The 19,714-nt window shown below is 40.4% G+C and overlaps 4 protein-coding genes across 5 annotated transcripts in view; 3 read left to right on the top strand and 1 right to left on the bottom strand.

Moving 5' to 3' along the window:
• Positions 1-1,912: 1,912 nt before the first annotated feature.
• si:dkey-73n8.3 (uncharacterized protein LOC100150965 homolog) lies at positions 1,913-4,926 on the top strand (the record flags this gene model as incomplete). Its single annotated transcript, XM_034560736.1, has 6 exons — positions 1,913-2,045; positions 2,467-2,622; positions 2,724-2,828; positions 3,138-3,347; positions 3,886-4,078; positions 4,824-4,926. Coding segments are annotated over 6 exons (900 nt in total), but the record flags the coding sequence as incomplete, so codon positions are not given.
• Positions 4,927-5,674: 748 nt separating this feature from the next.
• Positions 5,675-12,707, top strand: zgc:112332 (uncharacterized protein LOC553712 homolog). The gene is made up of 7 exons (XM_034559959.1): positions 5,675-5,729; positions 6,286-6,401; positions 8,156-8,311; positions 8,616-8,720; positions 10,593-10,802; positions 11,537-11,729; positions 11,928-12,707. Exons 1-7 carry the CDS (start codon positions 5,719-5,721, stop codon positions 12,028-12,030), a joined length of 894 nt encoding a protein of 297 aa, XP_034415850.1. The 5' UTR covers positions 5,675-5,718; the 3' UTR covers positions 12,031-12,707.
• Positions 12,708-13,821: 1,114 nt separating this feature from the next.
• On the top strand, positions 13,822-15,684 carry sec61g (SEC61 translocon subunit gamma). Its single transcript, XM_034560068.1, has 4 exons — positions 13,822-13,957; positions 14,343-14,446; positions 14,607-14,709; positions 15,529-15,684. Exons 1-4 carry the CDS (start codon positions 13,833-13,835, stop codon positions 15,536-15,538), a joined length of 342 nt encoding a protein of 113 aa, XP_034415959.1. The 5' UTR covers positions 13,822-13,832; the 3' UTR covers positions 15,539-15,684.
• Positions 15,275-19,714, bottom strand: part of tpk1 (thiamin pyrophosphokinase 1) — a 62,172-nt gene continuing 57,732 nt past the window's right edge. For both annotated transcript variants that reach the window (XM_034560066.1, XM_034560067.1), the window contains exon 9: positions 15,275-16,512. In XM_034560066.1, coding sequence (XP_034415957.1) covers positions 16,367-16,512 — 146 coding nt within the window. In that variant the 3' untranslated portion in view covers positions 15,275-16,366. The remainder of the gene's footprint in view (positions 16,513-19,714) is intronic.

Below are 19,714 nucleotides of genomic sequence, written 5' to 3'. Positions count from 1 at the left end.
TTCGACAAATTACAACGAGCGAGTCATTTCTCCCCTCAAGACGATTCATAATCTTTGTGAAGCAATGCTAATTACACGTGTGGCGAGGCCTCTGTGTCTTTGTCCCTGTGTTGACGGACAGACAGACAGACGGACAGGCAGGCAGCCTTTCATCAGGCCTGTGGATGGCGAGCAGCTGTGAGGGGAAACCAAGCTATCAGTCAGACCAGCCAGCGTCACAGAGAGACCACATGAGAGAAACTGGAAGCACTCATTTAGGCCTGGTTTAGGTCAGCAGGAGTACGTTTATATGTGTGTGTTTGTGTGAGTGTGTGTGTGTGTGTGCATCTCGTCTCGGCCTATTTTATGGTTGTTTGTGAAAACAGGAAATTATGACTAGCTTTCACATGGTTTACATGAGGCCCGGCCAACACAGATCCTGACTGTAGATTTAAATGATTTCAGCTTTTCTTTTTTTTCTCAGCCTTCCATGTGTGAGAAAACAGTCCCTCTTTTGACTGAAGATATTTAAGAATTGCTTAACCACTGCATGTTGCTACAGTCTGCCACCTAGTGGTGACTGGAAGTCAGGATGACAAAAAGAAGACAATAAATTACTTTTTTAGAAAATAATATATGTATGTATGAAATTATATATATAAAAAACATATATATATATATATATATATAAATAAACATATATATATACTGTATATATATATAAATAAATAAACATATATATATATATATATATATATATATATATATATATATATATATGTAAAGGGGGGGGAAATCAAAGATCACATAAACTGTCATGGTCACCTCAAATAAATAGGATAACATGCTCACATTCAGGTGATAATGTGGACCTTCCTGTGGAAAGCACCAGAAAATCCACAGTGGTCTAATGCTGACAGGATCACCTGTGTATCCAGGTTTTCAATTTCACCTGAAAGGACTTAGGATTTATTTCACCAACGGTAATTTGTCATTCAGCGGATGCAGTTTTTTGTTACTTCTCAGGTCATGATTGTGCATGCAGGACACATGAGGAGCTTAAAAGGGTCAAATCAGACCACCAGAAATATGAAGTGTTTCATAGCAACACTTGGACCAGCAGATATACTGCTTATGTATTAAAATAGATAGATGTCTTAGTTTAGAAATGGCAAAATAATACGCTGTAACTAAATACACAATAGTTCTCTGTGACTCAGGCTTCTTGAAATATAGCAGCACATCCCATGTGATTGCTCACCAGGAGCCCTGTTAAAGGTTCTGTCGAATTGATTTGTCACAATCAAAGACTTTTAAGAAGTCATAAGACTTTCAAGTACTTACGATTACCCAATGCACTCCTAATTATATAAAATGGCAAACAAGGCTGCCATTTACCCTCCGTGTCACTTATCTGTCGTACTATCAGTCGCATCTCTGGAGTCTTGGGAGAACATAGTTGGAAAGGAGACGTTTCAATTCAAGGAGGGAAAACACAATTTTGTTTCACCAACTACAGAAATGCAAGCAATCAGGTAAGAAACCTTTCATATCAGAAGATAAACAGGATTCACAAAAAATATATATTTGCTAATTGTATCAATTTAACCCAATTGAAATGGGTGGACATGTTGCATCAGGTCAATACAGACACACACTGGACTGTCAAATGAAGTTGCCAAGTCCGCTCAAAGCCTGTGAATTTTAATTTAATTTGTTTTTTTATGGCATTCATTTTGCCTTCGTTGGTAAGCTCACCCACCTTGTAATTTAGTCACTGTAAATTTAAACGTGTCACATAAACAATAATGTATACTCTCCCTCCGTGTGTGTGTCTTACAAAGTTAAAACATTTTATTATCTCGATTGTAAAAATTGGATATAATCGTAATGTTTGGTGTCAAGATCTTCTTTAATTTATCATTAATACTTTCATGCCCAACTCCTCAGGTCTCTAGTTATTCCCGAGTGGTCCTCAGATGTGCGACTGGAAGGGAAGACAGCTATAATAACAGGGGCCAATGTTGGAATAGGCAAAGAGACAGCGAAAGACCTGGCAGGCAGAGGCAAGCAAGCAGAACCACACATTTAAAGACAGAAAAATAAGTACCATGATGACTGCAGGCTTTTTCTATTATTCTCTCTTGCTGTGTGGCTGAGAGTGCCTGTGTGGAAATTGTTTACAGTTTAACAAGCATGCAAGTATAGCAAATCTAACTCAAGCATTAAACTGCCAAATTACATGAAATAAATAATGCTCACAAACAATAAAATACAGTTTAAAACATGTGAGGACCAGAGCAGAGAACTGGAATTACAACTCACGCCTGCCATATATATATATATATATATATATATATATATATAGATCTTTGAATGCTGAGACATGTTTAAAAGTAATCTCAATGTCACCCTACTTTGTTCAAATTTTGACATAAATGTACGCGCCAGCACACAGTCACCATTAAGAGGTGCCAATCTCCGTAGGTGTTCGGGTGATTTTGGCATGCAGAGACATGGCAAAGGGGGAGCAAGCTGCTCGTGACATCATGAGGGAGGTAAAAGGAGCCAAAGTAGTCGCCAGGCAACTGGATCTGGCTGACACCAAATCTATCTGCCAGTTTGCTGAGAATATCTACAACGGTGGGTGGCACGCACACACACACACACACACACACACACACAGTGGAACACAGTTGTTCATAAAGACTGTAATGATGGTAATATGTATTTTGTTTTTCCAGATGAGAAGGCTCTTCACTATCTGATCAACAATGCAGGTGTGGCTATGTGCCCTTACACCACCACAGTGGATGGATATGAGATGCAGTTTGGAGTCAATCACTTGGGTATGAGATTAAAACGTAGAGGAAATACACCAGTTTTAGGGAAATTGTGTCTGTGTTGGTGGGGAGGTTTGTTGAAATCTACAAACCTTTTTGTGGGCCCCTGCCAGTGGCTGTGACTACTTTTCATTTTTAGCAATAAAGTATTATCAACAAGTTCATTTGTTGCTCTGTTTCCACTCAATGGATGACCAGTGAGACAATCTCTAAATCCTTTGTGCATTTGTTTCTTCCTCCCCAATTTTCTTATCTTGCCCTCGCCGCAAACTCCTCTTTTGTCCCTCTACTTTCACCTGATTGTTCCCTCTTCAGGTCATTTCTTCTTGACCTTTCTGTTACTGGACTTGCTGAAGCACTCTGCGCCTTCTCGGGTCATCAACTTGTCCTCGATAGCTCACACTATGGGAAAGATCCAGTTTGATGACCTGAGCGGCGAGAAAGAATACCACCCTGTCAGGGCCTACGCTCAGAGCAAGCTGGCCAACATCCTGTTTACCAGAGAGCTGGCCAAAAGGATTGAGGGTAGGGGGTTGTGGTGTGTGTGTGTGTGTGTGACAGAGAGAGAGAGAGAGGGCAACATAATGCACCATGTATGTTTTTCTTTAAGTATCTGTCTGTGAAGCTGTGTCTCTTTAATTGTGCGGAAAAAATGGATCTCCATCCCTAGCCAGTGTGAGAGTCCCATGCCTCAACCACAGCCGCTCTGGGCAAGAAACAGAGCTGGAGAAACGTGTTTACAATGGTCTTAGGGAATGAATGACTTTTGGAAACGTATTATCGTGATTATAATGCCGGATGTATTTTATTCATATGTAAAGCTTAAGAGTTAACATACAGTACCAGGATTCTGATTTCAACCTCACGTATGTATCATCACGTCCTTGCACCACGTGATTTGTGTCTGACGACTATTAGGTTGTTTTTTTAAGATTATCTTCATTGTAGGTTGACCAAAACACAACAGTGGGATAGGAAAGTAAAGTGGGTTCTGGGAAGGGGGCATCCACATCCACCCATTTGAAGGAAATTCTGAACCTAAATGCATCCCCTTGATTAACAGCTCACGGCGTGACGGCTTACTCTGTGGACCCCGGCATGGTGAACACTGAGATCATGAGGCACCTGGGGAACCCTCTCGTGAGCATATCCAAGACAATTGCTTTCATGCTCAAGACCCCAGCAGAGGGAGCCTACACCACCATCTACTGTGCCATCACTCCTGAGCACCAGCTGGTCACCGGAGGATATTACAAGTCAGTCTGAAATGATGTTGCACTATCAAGCAATACTTGAGATTGATTGATTCAAATCAGCCTAAACAAGCCGCTTCTCAAGCCTCCTGAGAGGTGAAAGCAGCGTCACAACACACATTTAAACAACCGGAGGCCGTTGTTTCTTCGGCGGTGCATAATGTTCGATATTGTAGTTGTCATTAACATATTCAGTCACAACGTTAACAGTATTTCCTCCCTGGATTTGTGGGTCAGCAGGAACCTTTGCAGAACTACTGCGCACACCACCGAAAAAATTATTATTAAAAGTATGTTAATCAGCGACATGACAGCTATCTAAAAGCCATCACAGCCACCAATAGGCCATACACTCAATGTACAGAATGTACTTTTCACATAGGATTTCCATCCTTAATTCGGTAACAATTACAACGGGCCCTTTTCCCAGCAGCCCTTTTCAAATGCTGTAAACACAGGTGTAATTGATCCAATTCATTCTGGTCCCATTCGATTTAGTGTCAAAGCCATCCGAGTGATCCAGCAGGCACTATACCAACACTATACTGGCCAACCTAAATGAAACAGGGCCGTCATTAATGTTACAAATTACACCAGTGTTTACCCTGCAATGGCATCGGCAAAATGGTTGCTGTGAAAAATGGTCTTCAGTAGGAGAATAGATACAGAGAAACAGCGTGTTTAAAAAGGTATAAAAAGCGGTATGCGCAGAAAGAGGCCCTGACTCATGTCTTTCCTTTTCTTCCAGGGACTGTGCCAGTGCAGAGACCTCAAGGGCGGGTCAGGACGATGGCACGGCCTTAAAGCTGTGGGCTGTGAGCTGCCAGCAACTCGGCATCCGCTGGAGATAAACCTCCATCTAAACACGCTCTCCTTCAGGCTATAAGGCTCGATACGCGAGCACCCAGTGTTACCCCTAAATATCATGCTGAGGCTAGATTTAATCTCCCCGTGGACACAGTTTGATTGGTAACACTCAAGTAATGAAGGATGAGAATGCGAATAGGTTGGAGAAAAATAAAAAATGATCACTGGTACTGCCAATTGCTCTGGTGTGTGTTTGTTTGAATCATCAAGCTCGGAAGTCGGCATGCAGCTGAAGCTTATTCTCAAGCGTCACTGTTGCCTCGGGAACTCCTCTTCTGCGTGACTTATTAAATATCTAACACGATTATGTGTGGGTTGTTTTGGGGCTTTTGCACTTTCTCGAAGCTGAGTGGTGTCATGTACAGCAGTGTTGGGAAGAAGAAGAAGAAGAAGAAGAAGAAGAAGAAGAAGAAGAAGAAGAAGAAGAAGAAGAAGAAGAAGAAGAAGAAGAAGAAGAAGAAGAAGAAGAAGAAGAAGAAGAAGAAAAAGAAAAAGAAAAAGAAGAAGAAGACAATAATCTTTTGACAGAGTAGATTTCCTCCAGCTCTGTCGTGACAGCACCCCGTAACCCGAGTCCCTCTGTCAGCGGCGGCTGTTTCCATAACGCGCTCGTCAATTACGCGTCAGCTCGCTCCTGATTGGTCCAGCCGTGTTATTGTCACGGAGAAACGCGGCGGGGTGGGGAAAGATGACACGATGGGAGGACTGGCTTCGGGAGGTAAATTCATTTCTTGCCGGAGTGGCTCACTGGTCCTGAGGTGGGAATCAGTTGCAGAATGAACTGCAGGTAGGAAAAAGAAACGCGTGCCGTGGCTTTGTTAATATGAGGTCTTTAGATGACACCAGCAGGTTGTTCTGATTAAGCATCTGTTAAATGTGTAATATGCGTCGATGCAGACCGTTTGTGTTTGCCTGTAAATTATTAGTATTCATTAGTCATTTGTAAATGACAAAAACAGTTGAAGAAAACCAGTCTGGTTGTGTTTAGCTCCTGTGAAACTGTTAGTGAGTTAAAACTGAATATCTTTCTTTTATTCTTATGGGAGTGTATATAGCCAGGTGTTTTCATATCAAAATCATAATCAGGGGGTGTAGATACCGCCTATACAGGATTTAGACAAAATGTATGTGCTTTTAATCCTCAATTATGGATCATGTTTAGCATGAATGATTTTCCATGTTAATATATTCACTTCACTTCTCTTCGGCTTAACTTTATGGAAAATTCCACAAAGGATCAAGTTTCTGAATGACTGTGTGACAAAGTAGACAGCCATAGCAGCAGTGGGGGTTGGAAATCGTATGCATTCTGAAGGTAACTGTGATTGCTGTGTGTTATTCAGGAGTGTGTGCTGTAACCGCTGGTCATCTGAGGAGAGGCTAGATGGGAAAACTGTCATCATCACCGGAGCCAACACTGGGATTGGAAAGGAAACGACCAGGGACCTGGCGAGAAGAGGTAGCCTACTGCTCCGGCTTGTCTGTCTCCCCATCTGCCCCGCTCTATTTCTGGCTCACACATTAATGCATACCTGCTTCTTCGGATGATATCTTCCATTTTCACTGACTACCAAACTGTGATTTACACATTCCACTCTTCCCCCTTGGAATTAAGCACCTCTAATGCTTTGGGTTGTTTAAAGCGTGATCTTTGACCTCCACCATAGAATCGGGTTTAATCCTACTTTGGTGAATATCCATGGTGCTTATGCAGTTTATGTTTTGGTGGCACTGCAAGGCTGTATCAAGTGATGTTGTGACCTCAGAATAACCTATTTTTGCATATGCCAAGACCAAAATGAGGAGCAGATGGAAAAGAGATATTCAAATTGAACATCACCAATCCAAATGATTGAGATAGCAGTGATGGAAGACTGACGATGCATTAAGGGACAGAGGGAGCATTGTGAGGGTCTGCTCCAGACAGGCAACAAAGAGAGATTGGAGGGTGCACCCAGCAGTGCAGAGACACAGTCTCTCATACACACATACACACACACACACACACACGCGCGCGCGCACACACACTCACGCAGAATAAGTAATTAAAAAGTGGTTCTGCATACGTGATTTAGTTTCTTACAATTGTTTGCAGTTCAATGCAATGATGAAATTTAGATAAAAACAGAATGGGAGAAAAAACAAAAATGACAAATGAAAGATTGGACAAAAAGAATCATGAGTGCCAGAGAAAAATAATAATACTGTGGTCCTTGCTTTTGGAGAATTCCCTGTCAAATTATTGGATCATTTTTCAGTTAATTGGATTATACAATGACATGATGACAACATGATTAGATTTGCGAGGATTTATAACAGAATGTGCATCCCTGGGGTACTGTATCAGGACAACCACGCCAAATCCCAACATGTTGTGATCATTTATTTATTACTCATTTACCATGTAGACAAAGTAAATGTACTTATTGTTGAATGTGAATATACAGAATATGATCAGGTTTGACTTAAGTCATTATTTGCTTTTTGTCCTTATAATGGACATTATTAAGCCTCAATAAATCTGCTGGGTGATCTTTAACTTGACATAACCTTCTATTCTCACATTTGTTTACTATTTAATTTATTTGAGTGAACTTGGCTACCAGGGAAATGAGGGAACAATTGGGCTTTCGGACATGGGAACAGCAAGGCGGAACAAAGACACTGTGATGGGATACAGACGCTACGCTCCAACTGATTAATGGCTCTCCTCTTCCATAATTGGTGGGCACAGCAGCTATTTTGTGTGTGATTGTGTGGTGGGGGAGTTGTCTTTCTATTTGTTAGTTAGTTTGTGTGTGTGTGCGTGTGTGTGTGTCCTCGTATCCTCAAAGCCCCCTTTCTCTGCTCATTAAGGGGAATGCCACGTCATTTGCGTCAGAGGCGAATGAGAATGACACAGTTGAGAGGGTCTTGTGTTCATGTGAGTGGAGCACCTGGCTAAATGAGATGCTGAATGAAAGGTTAGAAAATGGATAATCTCAATCTCAAAAGTTCAGATTCCCGTACTTCCCCCTCGATTGACGTAGTTAGCTTTGTGTGCATGCAAATGACCAATGCTTTTGTATTTTTAAGTTTGATTTTCAGCATTTAAGCCAGATTTATATTTAGGCATTATATTAAGACAGAAAATGACTGATTTCAGTTGTGTGGAATGGGGAGAACATTATCCTCATAAATTGAATAAGTGACCTTTTGGTCCTTGTTTTTCAGGCGCACGCATCATCATGGCGTGCAGAGACCTGGAGAGGGCAGAGGAGGCACGAACGGACATTTTGGAAGACACAGAAAATGAGAATGTGGTCATCAGGAAACTGGACCTCTCTGACACCAAGTCCATTAGATTGTTTGCTGAACTCATCAACAAAGGTAGGAAAGTGACCACTGATATCTTTACAAATGGTTTGGTGGGTGCCTCTTCCTGTCCACATGTCTGTGTGCAAGAGAGAGACTTGAATAACTTCTGATTGTGCTTTGCACAGCAGCGCTTACACCATTTATGCATCTGCACGTGGGTTAGTGAGAGGCAAACTGTAAAAGTGCTAAAAGCAGTCCACTTACCAAACATCACTTGCATATGCCACTTATTATATATAGCATTACATATGGTACTCATGGGAAATGATGACTAACTCTCCCTTTTCCTTTTGTGTTTGTGGTCTGATCTTTTCAGAGGAGAAACAAGTGAACATCCTGATAAACAATGCAGGCGTCATGATGTGTCCCTACTCCAAGACTGTTGACGGGTTTGAAATGCAGTTGGGTGTCAATCATTTGGGTAAGTCATACTGGAAGGCGTCACATTCAGGGAAGCGGTATAGTTGGCTGTGATGTCTATCAGCGAGATAAATAAGCGAGCGTCTGCTCACTCTTGGTAATTCATGGAACATAAACTGTTGGCAATCAAATATTTGAGTAATTTAATAACATGATTACATAGTGATAGGAGGGATTTTCCTGCTGAAGAAGGTTCCAACTATTTTAACCCATATTACGTTGTATTAACAAAGTCATTGAACACAACCAAGCTGGCCAACATGTCAGCCAGGAAAATTAATCAGAGTTGCTGTTTTCCTCAAGCTGTCAGTGTTTTCCCTGCATTGAATCATGGCTTCCTTCCAAATTATCTCTGCCTCGGTGGTATTTTTGTCACAGGCTGACAGAGAGAAGAACAGTCTGTGCTCGAACATGCCCACCCACACGCATATGCCAACACATCTGCAGACACGCACACACACATGTGCACATATGTAAATACGTACCTTTGCATTCACAGAGATCCTTTACATGTGTAATTGTACTTTAAATATCAATACACTCTGGTGAAGTCAACAGCTAAAAAAACAATAGTAGATAATAATAGACAATAGTAAGGAAAGCAACGTCCTTAGGGCAGTGCATTGTGTATGTGTAACTCTGAACATAAATCAGTTTTTTGCAAACTTTTCCCAGTGTTTTAGTACCTATACAGTACAAGAGCATACATTTTTTTTATTTCAACATTTGTGAGGACACGCTTTTTTAAGAGTCTTTCAGATATTTATTATCATGTAGATCAACTATTTTCATTGATGAGTCAACACACATAGGCATGGTTTACTCTCCCATTCTCCTTTGTGTCTTTGTTTGGGGAAGTAAACTCTTTAATGTGCAATATTGCACCGATTCAAGTCCATGAAGCATTAATTCAGTAGTCCCCAACATTTTTTCTGCTTTTGTTATATAGTCAAGAGCCATAATGACTATGGTACAAATACTTTATTATGGCACACTAAACTATGATTCTTGATGGCATACTATACAATGACTTTTTATGACATACTAGGGTAGTTTTATGGCATACTTTACCATGACATTTTAATACCATACTACACTTTTAATTCTAGCGGTTCTCCAGAAATAGACGTCCTCTGCTACTTTCATATTCAAGACAAATTCCCATGTTTCTAAATATTGGAAGGATGTGTCCCCTGTTTCCATCCACAGATCTGCACTCATGATACAGTGAGTTGTTGACCACATACAACTTCCTGAGATTATCTGAACTTCTGACTTACAACCCGTGGTGGTTTCCATTCATACAACTTACGATGAACTAAACGTTAGTGGGAACTAAAAAGAAATGAAGTGTTTACACTTATTGTACATGACGAGCATCACTCAACACATTGTTTACGTCAGTGTAGCTAATGAGCTTATTATCAACAACATAGTACGAGCTGCTGTATGAGGACTATGAAAAACAACCGCTCGTGACTCCAACATCACATGGAATCACAAGAACATCACATTGTAAATTTCCAGCAATAAAACCACGATGTCCGCTCGTAAACTTGAACAGACGGTGAGTAAACTCATGGCAAGTGGCTGCAGGAAAGAGAGTCTTACAAGGAGGGACAAAGACCCCTCCAGAGGAAGATCGAGACACGCTCTTCGTGTCATGATAGCGTTAGCACTGTGAAAATAAAAATCCTGTCAGTGTTAGTAATAAAGAATATTGCTGCCATTTAAAAGATGTGATGTGTTTGATGAGTTTCCAAATCTTTGTGATTTTTGTCTGGCAGTGGAACAAGACACATCCATCACAGTGTAGTGCAGTTTGGTTGTGTATAGAAGAAGACAATAGTGTGTGTCTCATGACTATTTGCAGGGCATTTCCTGTTGACTTGCCTGCTAATGGACCTCATCAAGCGCTCAGCTCCTGCCCGTATTGTCGTTGTGGCATCGGTGGCCCACACTTGGACTGGAATTCGACTCGATGACATCAACAGTGAGAGGAGCTACGATACCATGAGGGCCTACGGGCAGAGCAAACTGGCCAACGTCCTCTTTGCGCGCTCACTTGCCAAACGGTTACGAGGTGAGGTGGTGCAAGCATTTAAGCACACATCACAAGGGCTGGAGGACCGAAATAATAAGTTAATTACAGAATTGGTTTTAAATTTGATTCACAAATTTCCATTGTAGCCATGATATATACTTATATACAATAATGCTAACACGTGAGCATGCACATGTCTATGGTAAGGCTTTAAAAGACTCATGATATTTTGGCTTCGAAGCTTGATGGATAACTTCTAATGGGACAATTTATATTATAGTGGGTGGAGAGCCGTCAGAAAGTAGCATTGTATTTAGTTTTACATAAGAACAGACTGACGTTAGCAAGTCCAAACTTACCATCACTTGCATAGTAATTGTTTTCTCATTCTAAGGAAGTGCAGTAATGACATGTGATTTAAATTTAATTGGGAATGAGCCATTATATTGTTTCAATCCATTGATCTTCCTTTTGCTTAATGGCAGAGAACTACAATAAATTACCCAACAGCCTAATGGTTGATTACTAAGATCTGGAGTATAGCTGTCAACATTAAGTTAATTAGGATTTTAACTAAAAAATAAAACATTCAAAAGAAAGAACACATTTCAAAAAGTAGAAAGAAGCATATTTTGCAAAGAAATATGTGTAAATTGTATGCAAAATCATATGAGAGTGTGCATATGACAATAACGTTGACATACTTGCTTGCATGTGTAAACATGGCATTATGCTTATAGGTGACGGTGTAGGTGTCTGTGTTTGATTTGCAGGCACAGGGGTGAGCGTGTTCTCTCTGCACCCGGGGGTGGTGCAGTCCGACCTGTGGAGACACCAGCACCAATGTATCCAGGTGGCAGTGAAGATCTTCAGGATTTTCACAAAGACGACACTGGAGGGAGCACAGACCACCATCTACTGTGCTGTGGAGCCAGGCCTGGACAGCCAGAGTGGAGGGTACTTCAGGTACACAAAGTACTTCAACAAACCTACAATTGGTTATACAAGAGCTTTCAGAGTTCAGACTTAATGTTGCACAATATTACTACCTGCTGAGTAATAAAAGGATCTTCCGTTTGTAGCTGAGGTCAGTTAACATGTTGTATTCTTGTATGAGAAACAAACACAGCACAGTGTGTAATGGTGATTCTCTGCCCTGGACAGTGACTGTGCTCCTGCAAGGTGCTCAAGGGCGGCTTCTGATGAAGACGTGGATCAAAAACTGTGGGAGATCAGCTGTAACATGCTTGGCATCACCTGGCAGTGAACAGTGTTCAATTAACTGCGCAGTGAAAGGACATCATATGCTATGTATCACCTGTTAAAGAGCATTTTTACGCACTTTTATATAGGCATTAATGTTACTGTTACTGATGTGAAACAGGTTATTTTTATAACTTAAAGTACAGAACAGTCCAAAAGTCAGAGCCCTTTTATTTTGTATAAACATAAAAATGTCAATTTTTTGTGGTTGCATTACAAACTGTCTTTTTACTGTACTTCAGTGACCCGTGTGGCCATTCTACGTTTAGACCGTTTGTATCTTGAAGTTGCTGCTTTATCTTGTTAGCTTGTAAGATGTTAAAAGGTGTTAGCCAGCCCTGGTCTTGCTTTGGAGGAAATGTACTCTCTTACATGCCGCAAACTTTGAATTCCAGTGTGGTGGAACAACAGTTTTAGGCTCTGATGAAAACAATTTAGCTCTAATCTGCAATCCAAAATTCCTTCTGTCAAAGTAACATTTGAAAGAAATACTGTACATCGGAGCACACATCCTGTATATTGGTTGATAGTTAAAGCCCTTGACAGATGACAGATATGAAGTGGGTTTTGTAGCATTTAAAGTATTATACATTTAACCGAAGAAGGAAACAACTTTTAATTATGTTAATGTGACAATATGTACTGTATGTAAAAATTAAACTAGACTGGCAAACATATTGCAAAGTTCTGCTGGTTTGTGACTTTTATGTAAAGTTAAAGTACATTACTGGGTATGTGAGTTCTGAGTGTACTGAGTTAGGTTGACCTTTCCATGTGCAGTAATGTGACACTGGGATACATTTTACCTTTGAGAGTTAACAGAGATTAGGTAAGTCTAGTGTATTAACAATGAGAGAATTAAGGGTCTTAAAGTCTGAGCCATGCCACCCAAACAGATGAAGGAATTTCAATGTGACTCACGCCATGGTCGATTCATTAAACTGACAAATGTACTGCATATTTTGCCAATAGATTGAGGCCCCAATAATGGACATGTGCATATAATGCAGTGGACTGCAGCTCTACTGCATGTGAGTATTACTGTAAGAGAGGGATTTGTTACACTGTAGACTTGGTATATTAAGATACAAAGATCAAGAGAACATGCCATAATTCTATTTAGAAAGAGTATCTTAATCCAAATCACATGTTGGAGTATTTAGGACTAAAGGAATGTGGCAGGAGCAAAAGGAGTATAGTAACAAGGAGTCAAGGACCAATGCTCCCTCATAGCAATGTGTTTGGCCTGAATTGGTTTAGATATATAATCACACTCACCAACAACAATATCCCACCAGTCAGCTATCATGTATCCAGAAATACTCTTACTTTCATTTTAAAAACATTTCTTACTTTTATTTCAGTAAATACTCCTACATACCTGACTATATGGAATTACTGTCCATAGTTTGTTAGTAAGACAGATCCCATAGCTGCCCTGCTGTGACACACACATAGAATATGAAGTTGAATATGTAGCCTAGGGTTGAAGAAGACAATTAAACAGGGTCATCAAATTACATTTATCACAATAATTCAATAAAAAAGTTCACACAGATAAATCCCAGTAAATAGTGCTGCGTGTTAACATTCAAAAGACATATAACAATATGTGGGAAAAGAAAAGTATTTTATCTCTGTGATCTTTTAAGTCTTAAAATAATTCCGGTCTCAAAAGTGCTTTATTGTTGGAATAAATCCGGATATCATTGCCATAAATTGAAGAAAGCGAGTGCCGTTGCTTTAAACCCTCCTAGCCAGTAGGTGGCAGTGTAGAGAATAACTCGAGCTCAATTAAAATGGAGAATGAAGACCAATGCGCATGCGCGGGTAAAGTATACGTCAGCCCTTCTCGACTTCGGAGCAGCCCAAACGCTACGTGTCCCTCATTCTTCTGACTGTCTTGTCGTCCCATACGTCCTCAGAAACAGGTAGGTTAAAGGCGATTCAATATGATTGTGTTTTACATAAAGCTAATCCACTTACTGTTTTGATATGTCACTATCACTTGTTTTATTGATTAGATTTCCCAGATAACCGAACGTCACGTCGACCCGATAGCCTTTTCTCACGATAACGTTAGCTAGCAAGGACGAGTTAACGACCACAGCTAACTTCAAAACACGGATTTCAGTGAGAAGGGCACTTGTCTTAAAACGTACTTGTGGAAATGTGATGGGGGGGAGAGAAAACATAGTGTGTATTAACAATGTTAGCGTCATGGGAATCACGACAGGCTCAGGCTGCTAAAGTCAACGTCAGCACTCAACCCAGTTCAAGCGTTCACATGGATGCTTGTCTTTATTCTGTGTGCAGCTTGAACACCATGGATCAGGTGATGCAGTTCGTTGAGCCCAGCCGGCAGTTCGTCAAAGACTCCATAAGGCTCGTGAAGAGATGCACTAAACCCGACAGAAAAGGTACGTTTATAGTGTTGTGTTGGCAGCCGTGTCCACATTTCCACTAAGAGACTAAACTGCTCTGATACAAGATGGAAGGATCCAAGGAGCGATTATTTTTCTTTTCTTAATGAGCTCATTTGATTTGTTGTATTTTGGCATTGATTTTGCCCTCTTTCAGAATTCCAGAAGATTGCCATGGCCACAGCAATTGGGTTTGCCATCATGGGTTTCATTGGTTTCTTCGTCAAGCTCATTCACATCCCCATCAACAACATCATTGTGTAAGTAGCAGTAAAACCGTAACACTTGGCGATTGTATCGTACACTTGGTTATTATTCTATACGGTTGAGCGGTTAATAGAGAGGTGGTGGTTTGGGTCGAGGTTGTGTATGTCTCGACTCCGTCCTGGGACACGCTCTTTAAACATTTTATCAGTGTCTCAAAGAGATCGGTGATCTCTCCTGAGAGGGGACGTTTTTTTATTGTCACACCTTAAATGCTTTGTCTCAATATACTCACTGCAAAGCTGTTTCAAATTGGGCATGCAACATGTTGCATTATTGCATGATTTATTAGGATTTTATTCCCTATTATAAAAATTCTGAAGTATTTGTAGTTGGATACTAACCTGAAAAATTAATTTAAATACCAGTTATGTATCAGAGCGGGAACAGGCTCACATAATTGAGATCCCCCGTTTAAATACCTACATTTTGTATAATGATGAACACGTGATCCCAAAATGGCATTACTCATCGGGCCTTGAATCGTGTATTGTTATACTACTAGCGTGGATAGTATACAGACTAAACTAAAGCCGATCTTGGTCTCAACAGCAGTCACACTGCAGCATTCATGATTTTATTTTTGGGCACAGTAGGAAAGTACATCCAAATACTATTCATTTAGGCCATTATCTTATCTTAACAGTCAGAATATACAGTTTACTAGAGTGTAGGAGTTACATTGTCTGTCTTTGGAAGAAAGTTCGGTCAATCGGTTTGCTTGGTCACGCAACCGGAATATTACAGTAATGTTCATGTCCTGTTTTGTTTTCTCCAATCATTAACTCTGCCTTTCTTGTTTTTCTGTTTTCTAGTGGTGGTTAAGTCCTGGTCGAGAAGAAAACCAAACATCAATACCCGGGGCCAGGAGACAGTGGTGCAAAGTGTTATGGGGATGTAAGGGATGGCATTTTTACATTTTGGGCACAACATTTATATTTCGATGTGTAAATAAAACAGATGGAAACACACAGACTAGATTTGTCTTCTCTATCCAAATAGCTTTTCTATCACTATAGCATGTATACAATGGTTTAAAAAACTTTTCTGGCTTTAAGAAATATTGTACAAAAGGCACAAATAATTTGAAGCTGGAGAACAATATTTCCTCTCGTACTTAGCAGAAGCCCTGACGTTAAAAGGCACATTGTGTATGTAGTAGGCTGTGATACAAAGCAGATACCTGCTCTCATTTAAAGGAAGATGTACTTTAGGGATTGTAATGTCTATCTGCTGTATGCTTTCCATCTCAAAGGTTCCCTGATATCAACATGTGTTTCGATAAAGAGCACCAGATGTTAGCATGGAATAATTCTTGGATTTCTGGTGGTATATGGTTCACATAATTCAACCCTGCACAGTGAGGAAGCGTATCCAAACCTGTTAAAATAATACAGTAAATATCAGTCAAAGATGGCCACTGTGGTGTAAAAACAGTCAGTTTTGAATTTTCTTGTATTCCAACCGAGCTGCCCAAGTCTTAGTCATTCTATTACAAGACAATCATGGAAACCATTAGCTGGCCATATGTAATGGTGCTTTAGCTTCTTCCTCCTTTTACCTCGTGCTGTACAAAACATCTAAACGGTTGCCATAGCTCAGCTGTAGCAAAGTAGTCGTCAAATGTGGCCCGAGAAGAAGGGGGCTTCTGTGTCATTGCCCATCCTCACAGATGCCCATGCTCCAGAGCAGGGGCTGGTCTGTTGTCACGGTTACAGGCTTTCTGGGGTTTCCAGGGGCAACGGGTTCATAGGCGTTGGAGGTGCTTACCAGCTTCCCAAACTGCAAGATCTGGTTATCTGGACAGAGACGACAGGCAAGTGATTAAATGCAGAAGTAATGAGATTTGACAGTGATTCTGCACTTAATATAGTTAAATTATTCAAGGAGGGAAAGTAGATCATAGTTTTTCCGTGTAACTAGTTGTATTATCATGCACACTGCCGTCTGCATTTCCTGTTATTTGACTTAATAATGCAGTTATATGATAAGGCCTTGTCAGAGATGATGTGGTCCACTTGCTTTGTCTGAGACAAAGACATTTGGGCCGAGCGAGGCGGCCAAAAGGTTAACAGCCAAAACTGTACACGTTCACAAAGGCTATTATTCTGAGCAAACTTTATTGTTACTGAAGTGCTAACAAATCCCCTCAGAATCCAGCAGCTGCCTCCAACAGGAAAGGTGACCACTGAGTCAAATCAGGCTTTTGGTTTGGCATCCGGTGCCAGCAGATCGCGAACTCTTGAGGGGAACATTTAAATAAAGAAGATGCAGTATTTGGATTCATTTTTCAACCACAGATGAGTCCTTTAACAGAATATATGCTCCTATATAGTCTCACTGTCAAGACCTAATGCTTTAAAGGTTAAACCGTACAAGTAGTTGATTAGATATGTTTTAATTTTGTAATTATATTTTGTTTGTGCTCCATTGGTGCCAAGTGGTATTTTACTTAATATAAAGCTGTAAACAACATTGTGAATGTACTAAAAAGGTGAACTGAAAGCCAACACTGACATCAAGTGGTCTAACCAGGAAGCTCAGCAGCACGTACAGAGGGGATCAAAGCATTTACCTGAATAAATAAGTACTTATCTTTCACCCCGACTGTGCTTTGTATTTCATAAACTGGTAAAGAAAACTCTTAACAACTTAACAAACGAAAAGCTTTAACTCATGTAGTACGTGACATTTATTTTGCCAGAAATTATTAATGACTCCTTACGGGCCGTAACAAAACCACTAAGCCAGGGCTTCAACAGGCCCGTATGGCAGAAAGACATTTGCGTGTGACTTTCCTACTAAAAGTTAAATTTATTCAAGCCACATTGGCTCTGAATAAGCCGAGCTGACAAACACCCTGAGAGTGGAGCGTGGCTAACGTGAAAAGGGCAAACTCCCCTCAGATTCATACCTGGAGCACTCTATTATTCATTCAGTATAATCTGTCACTATGTTCTTACAATCTGCAGCAGAATTAAACAGGGAAATATTCCTACCCCACAGGTCAGAAAACTCTGCTTCTATTGTGTTGGCGTTTCGTTTGTAATCCTTCACAGAAAAGACAAAAACAGGTTCTGCTGTGGCTTTTAGCTTCAAGTCAAAAGCTATCACCTGTCTCAGCACGGCCATAAACCAAGACACACTGTTTGTTTATTTATTTTTGGTCTCTAAAGCACTCTACTGCTCGGCACTCTCAACTTTGACTGCTAAAAGTGTTGACCTTACTTTTGTACCCAATGTGACACCTTGGTGTGAGTAGCTACATACTTACATAGGAGTCGTGGTTTCCAGTAGTAGAGCTAGGTTTCATAAACTTTGACTCTAGTAAAAGTGTAAATCATTAATCTGCATGTCTAACAACATTAGTTGCAACATTTTTGTGGACACTATTTTAATTCTGGGTATTACTATAGAGCTTTTACATATATCATTTAAATCCCATTCTCTTGTGTAGAATAACAAAACTATTTAAGCATAAAACCTCATTCCCCAAATGCTACGCCTCGAACATCATACCGTACAGTATTATTGCACACTTAACCCAAACCAATACCCGATGATTGCATTGTTTCAACATCTTTTAGAAGGAACAAAAAGAAGGACAAATAAACATTTTCATGAATATGCAAAAATAGTTTGGGTGCAATCACTTCATGCGAAGGCGAAAATGAACACAAAAGAACAAAGACTGCAGAGTGTGAAGCAAATCATTTGTCCACAGGCGCCTGCACGCACATCAAACAAGGACACACACAAAACATTTGATTATGCTTCAAAGACTGCCACACAAGCATGGTATTAGACCAGCCTGACTCAGAATGAAGAGTCAAATAAGTTAGGGTGCTTAATAATTGAGTGAACTCAGAGCCACAGTGTGGGAGCGAATCATTTCGCCAGTCTGAAGTCTTCACTCTGCAGGGGAGTTGGTTTCCACCAGCATTACATCAGCTCAGCCACAACGGTTGCCAAATAGCTGCAGATATTGTAGTATTCTTTGTTATGTGTGAGGGCGCGAGTATACTTTTATAGCTCTAAAAGTCCTGAGTCCTCATAAACGGGGATCTCTGTGTTGCTTCTCCTGACAAATAGAATTTCAAAAGGCACCTAAAACCCATTTCTCAATAAGCGTCTTATTAGGAGCACGATGGTTCTACACAAACATGTGATTTCTGCTAAAGTTGGAACCGCTTTGGTTATTTTCCTATAAACCGATTTCTCCATTTGTGTTTGTTTTTTCTGTGATCTTCTAACTGGTTCGAAGTGTGCTGGGCTCAGTTGGAAAAAGGTGATGTCACATACGTCTGTGCACCAATTAGAAGTTAGCAATACTTAAATTAAATATGATAACAGCAGGTGGGTTCATGCTTCCGGGCCACTATCATATACAAAATAATAATAAGTATGTAAAGACTTTACCAAACTCTAACTTAGATTTGTTCTTATTTAGCCATGACCATTACATGTCAAATATGCTATTAGAGGCTTCAAGGTCGTTGTGTAAGGTTTAGAATAGGCTTATAATAACTCTCGATGGTTATGACATTATCAGAAGATTTTCACCACAGCAAACTGCAATTATATTACAATAATAAAGGGGAAAATATAAAACATAAAAAATAAGGATGATTTTAGGCGTAAAAACCCAGACTACCATCAGAGGCAGCAGAGCACTACAATAAGGGAGCATTTGGATTCATGGCCAACAGGATGGCACTGTGGCACCTACATTTGCAAACACACATTATCCCCTCCGGCTGTCTCTCATACACAGAACCTTTTAAAAACATGCGCACACACACACACACACACAAACACACATGCATGTGCAAACTCTTTACCGCACAAAAAGCTTTCAGATGGCTTCATTAGTAATCCCCTCTTCAAAGCTGATACCGATCAATAACGGCCCGCGTTGCAAAGGGGACCGAAATGAGCGTTGCACCCTCCAGTGATAACAATAGAGATGTTTGCTGCCTGTAATTGCATTTCCAGCGCCAC

This window comes from Cyclopterus lumpus, chromosome 20 (assembly GCF_009769545.1).
Source record: "Cyclopterus lumpus isolate fCycLum1 chromosome 20, fCycLum1.pri, whole genome shotgun sequence".
Taxonomy (NCBI): Eukaryota; Metazoa; Chordata; class Actinopteri; order Perciformes; family Cyclopteridae; genus Cyclopterus; species Cyclopterus lumpus.
This window is presented reverse-complemented; position numbering and strand designations above follow the sequence as displayed.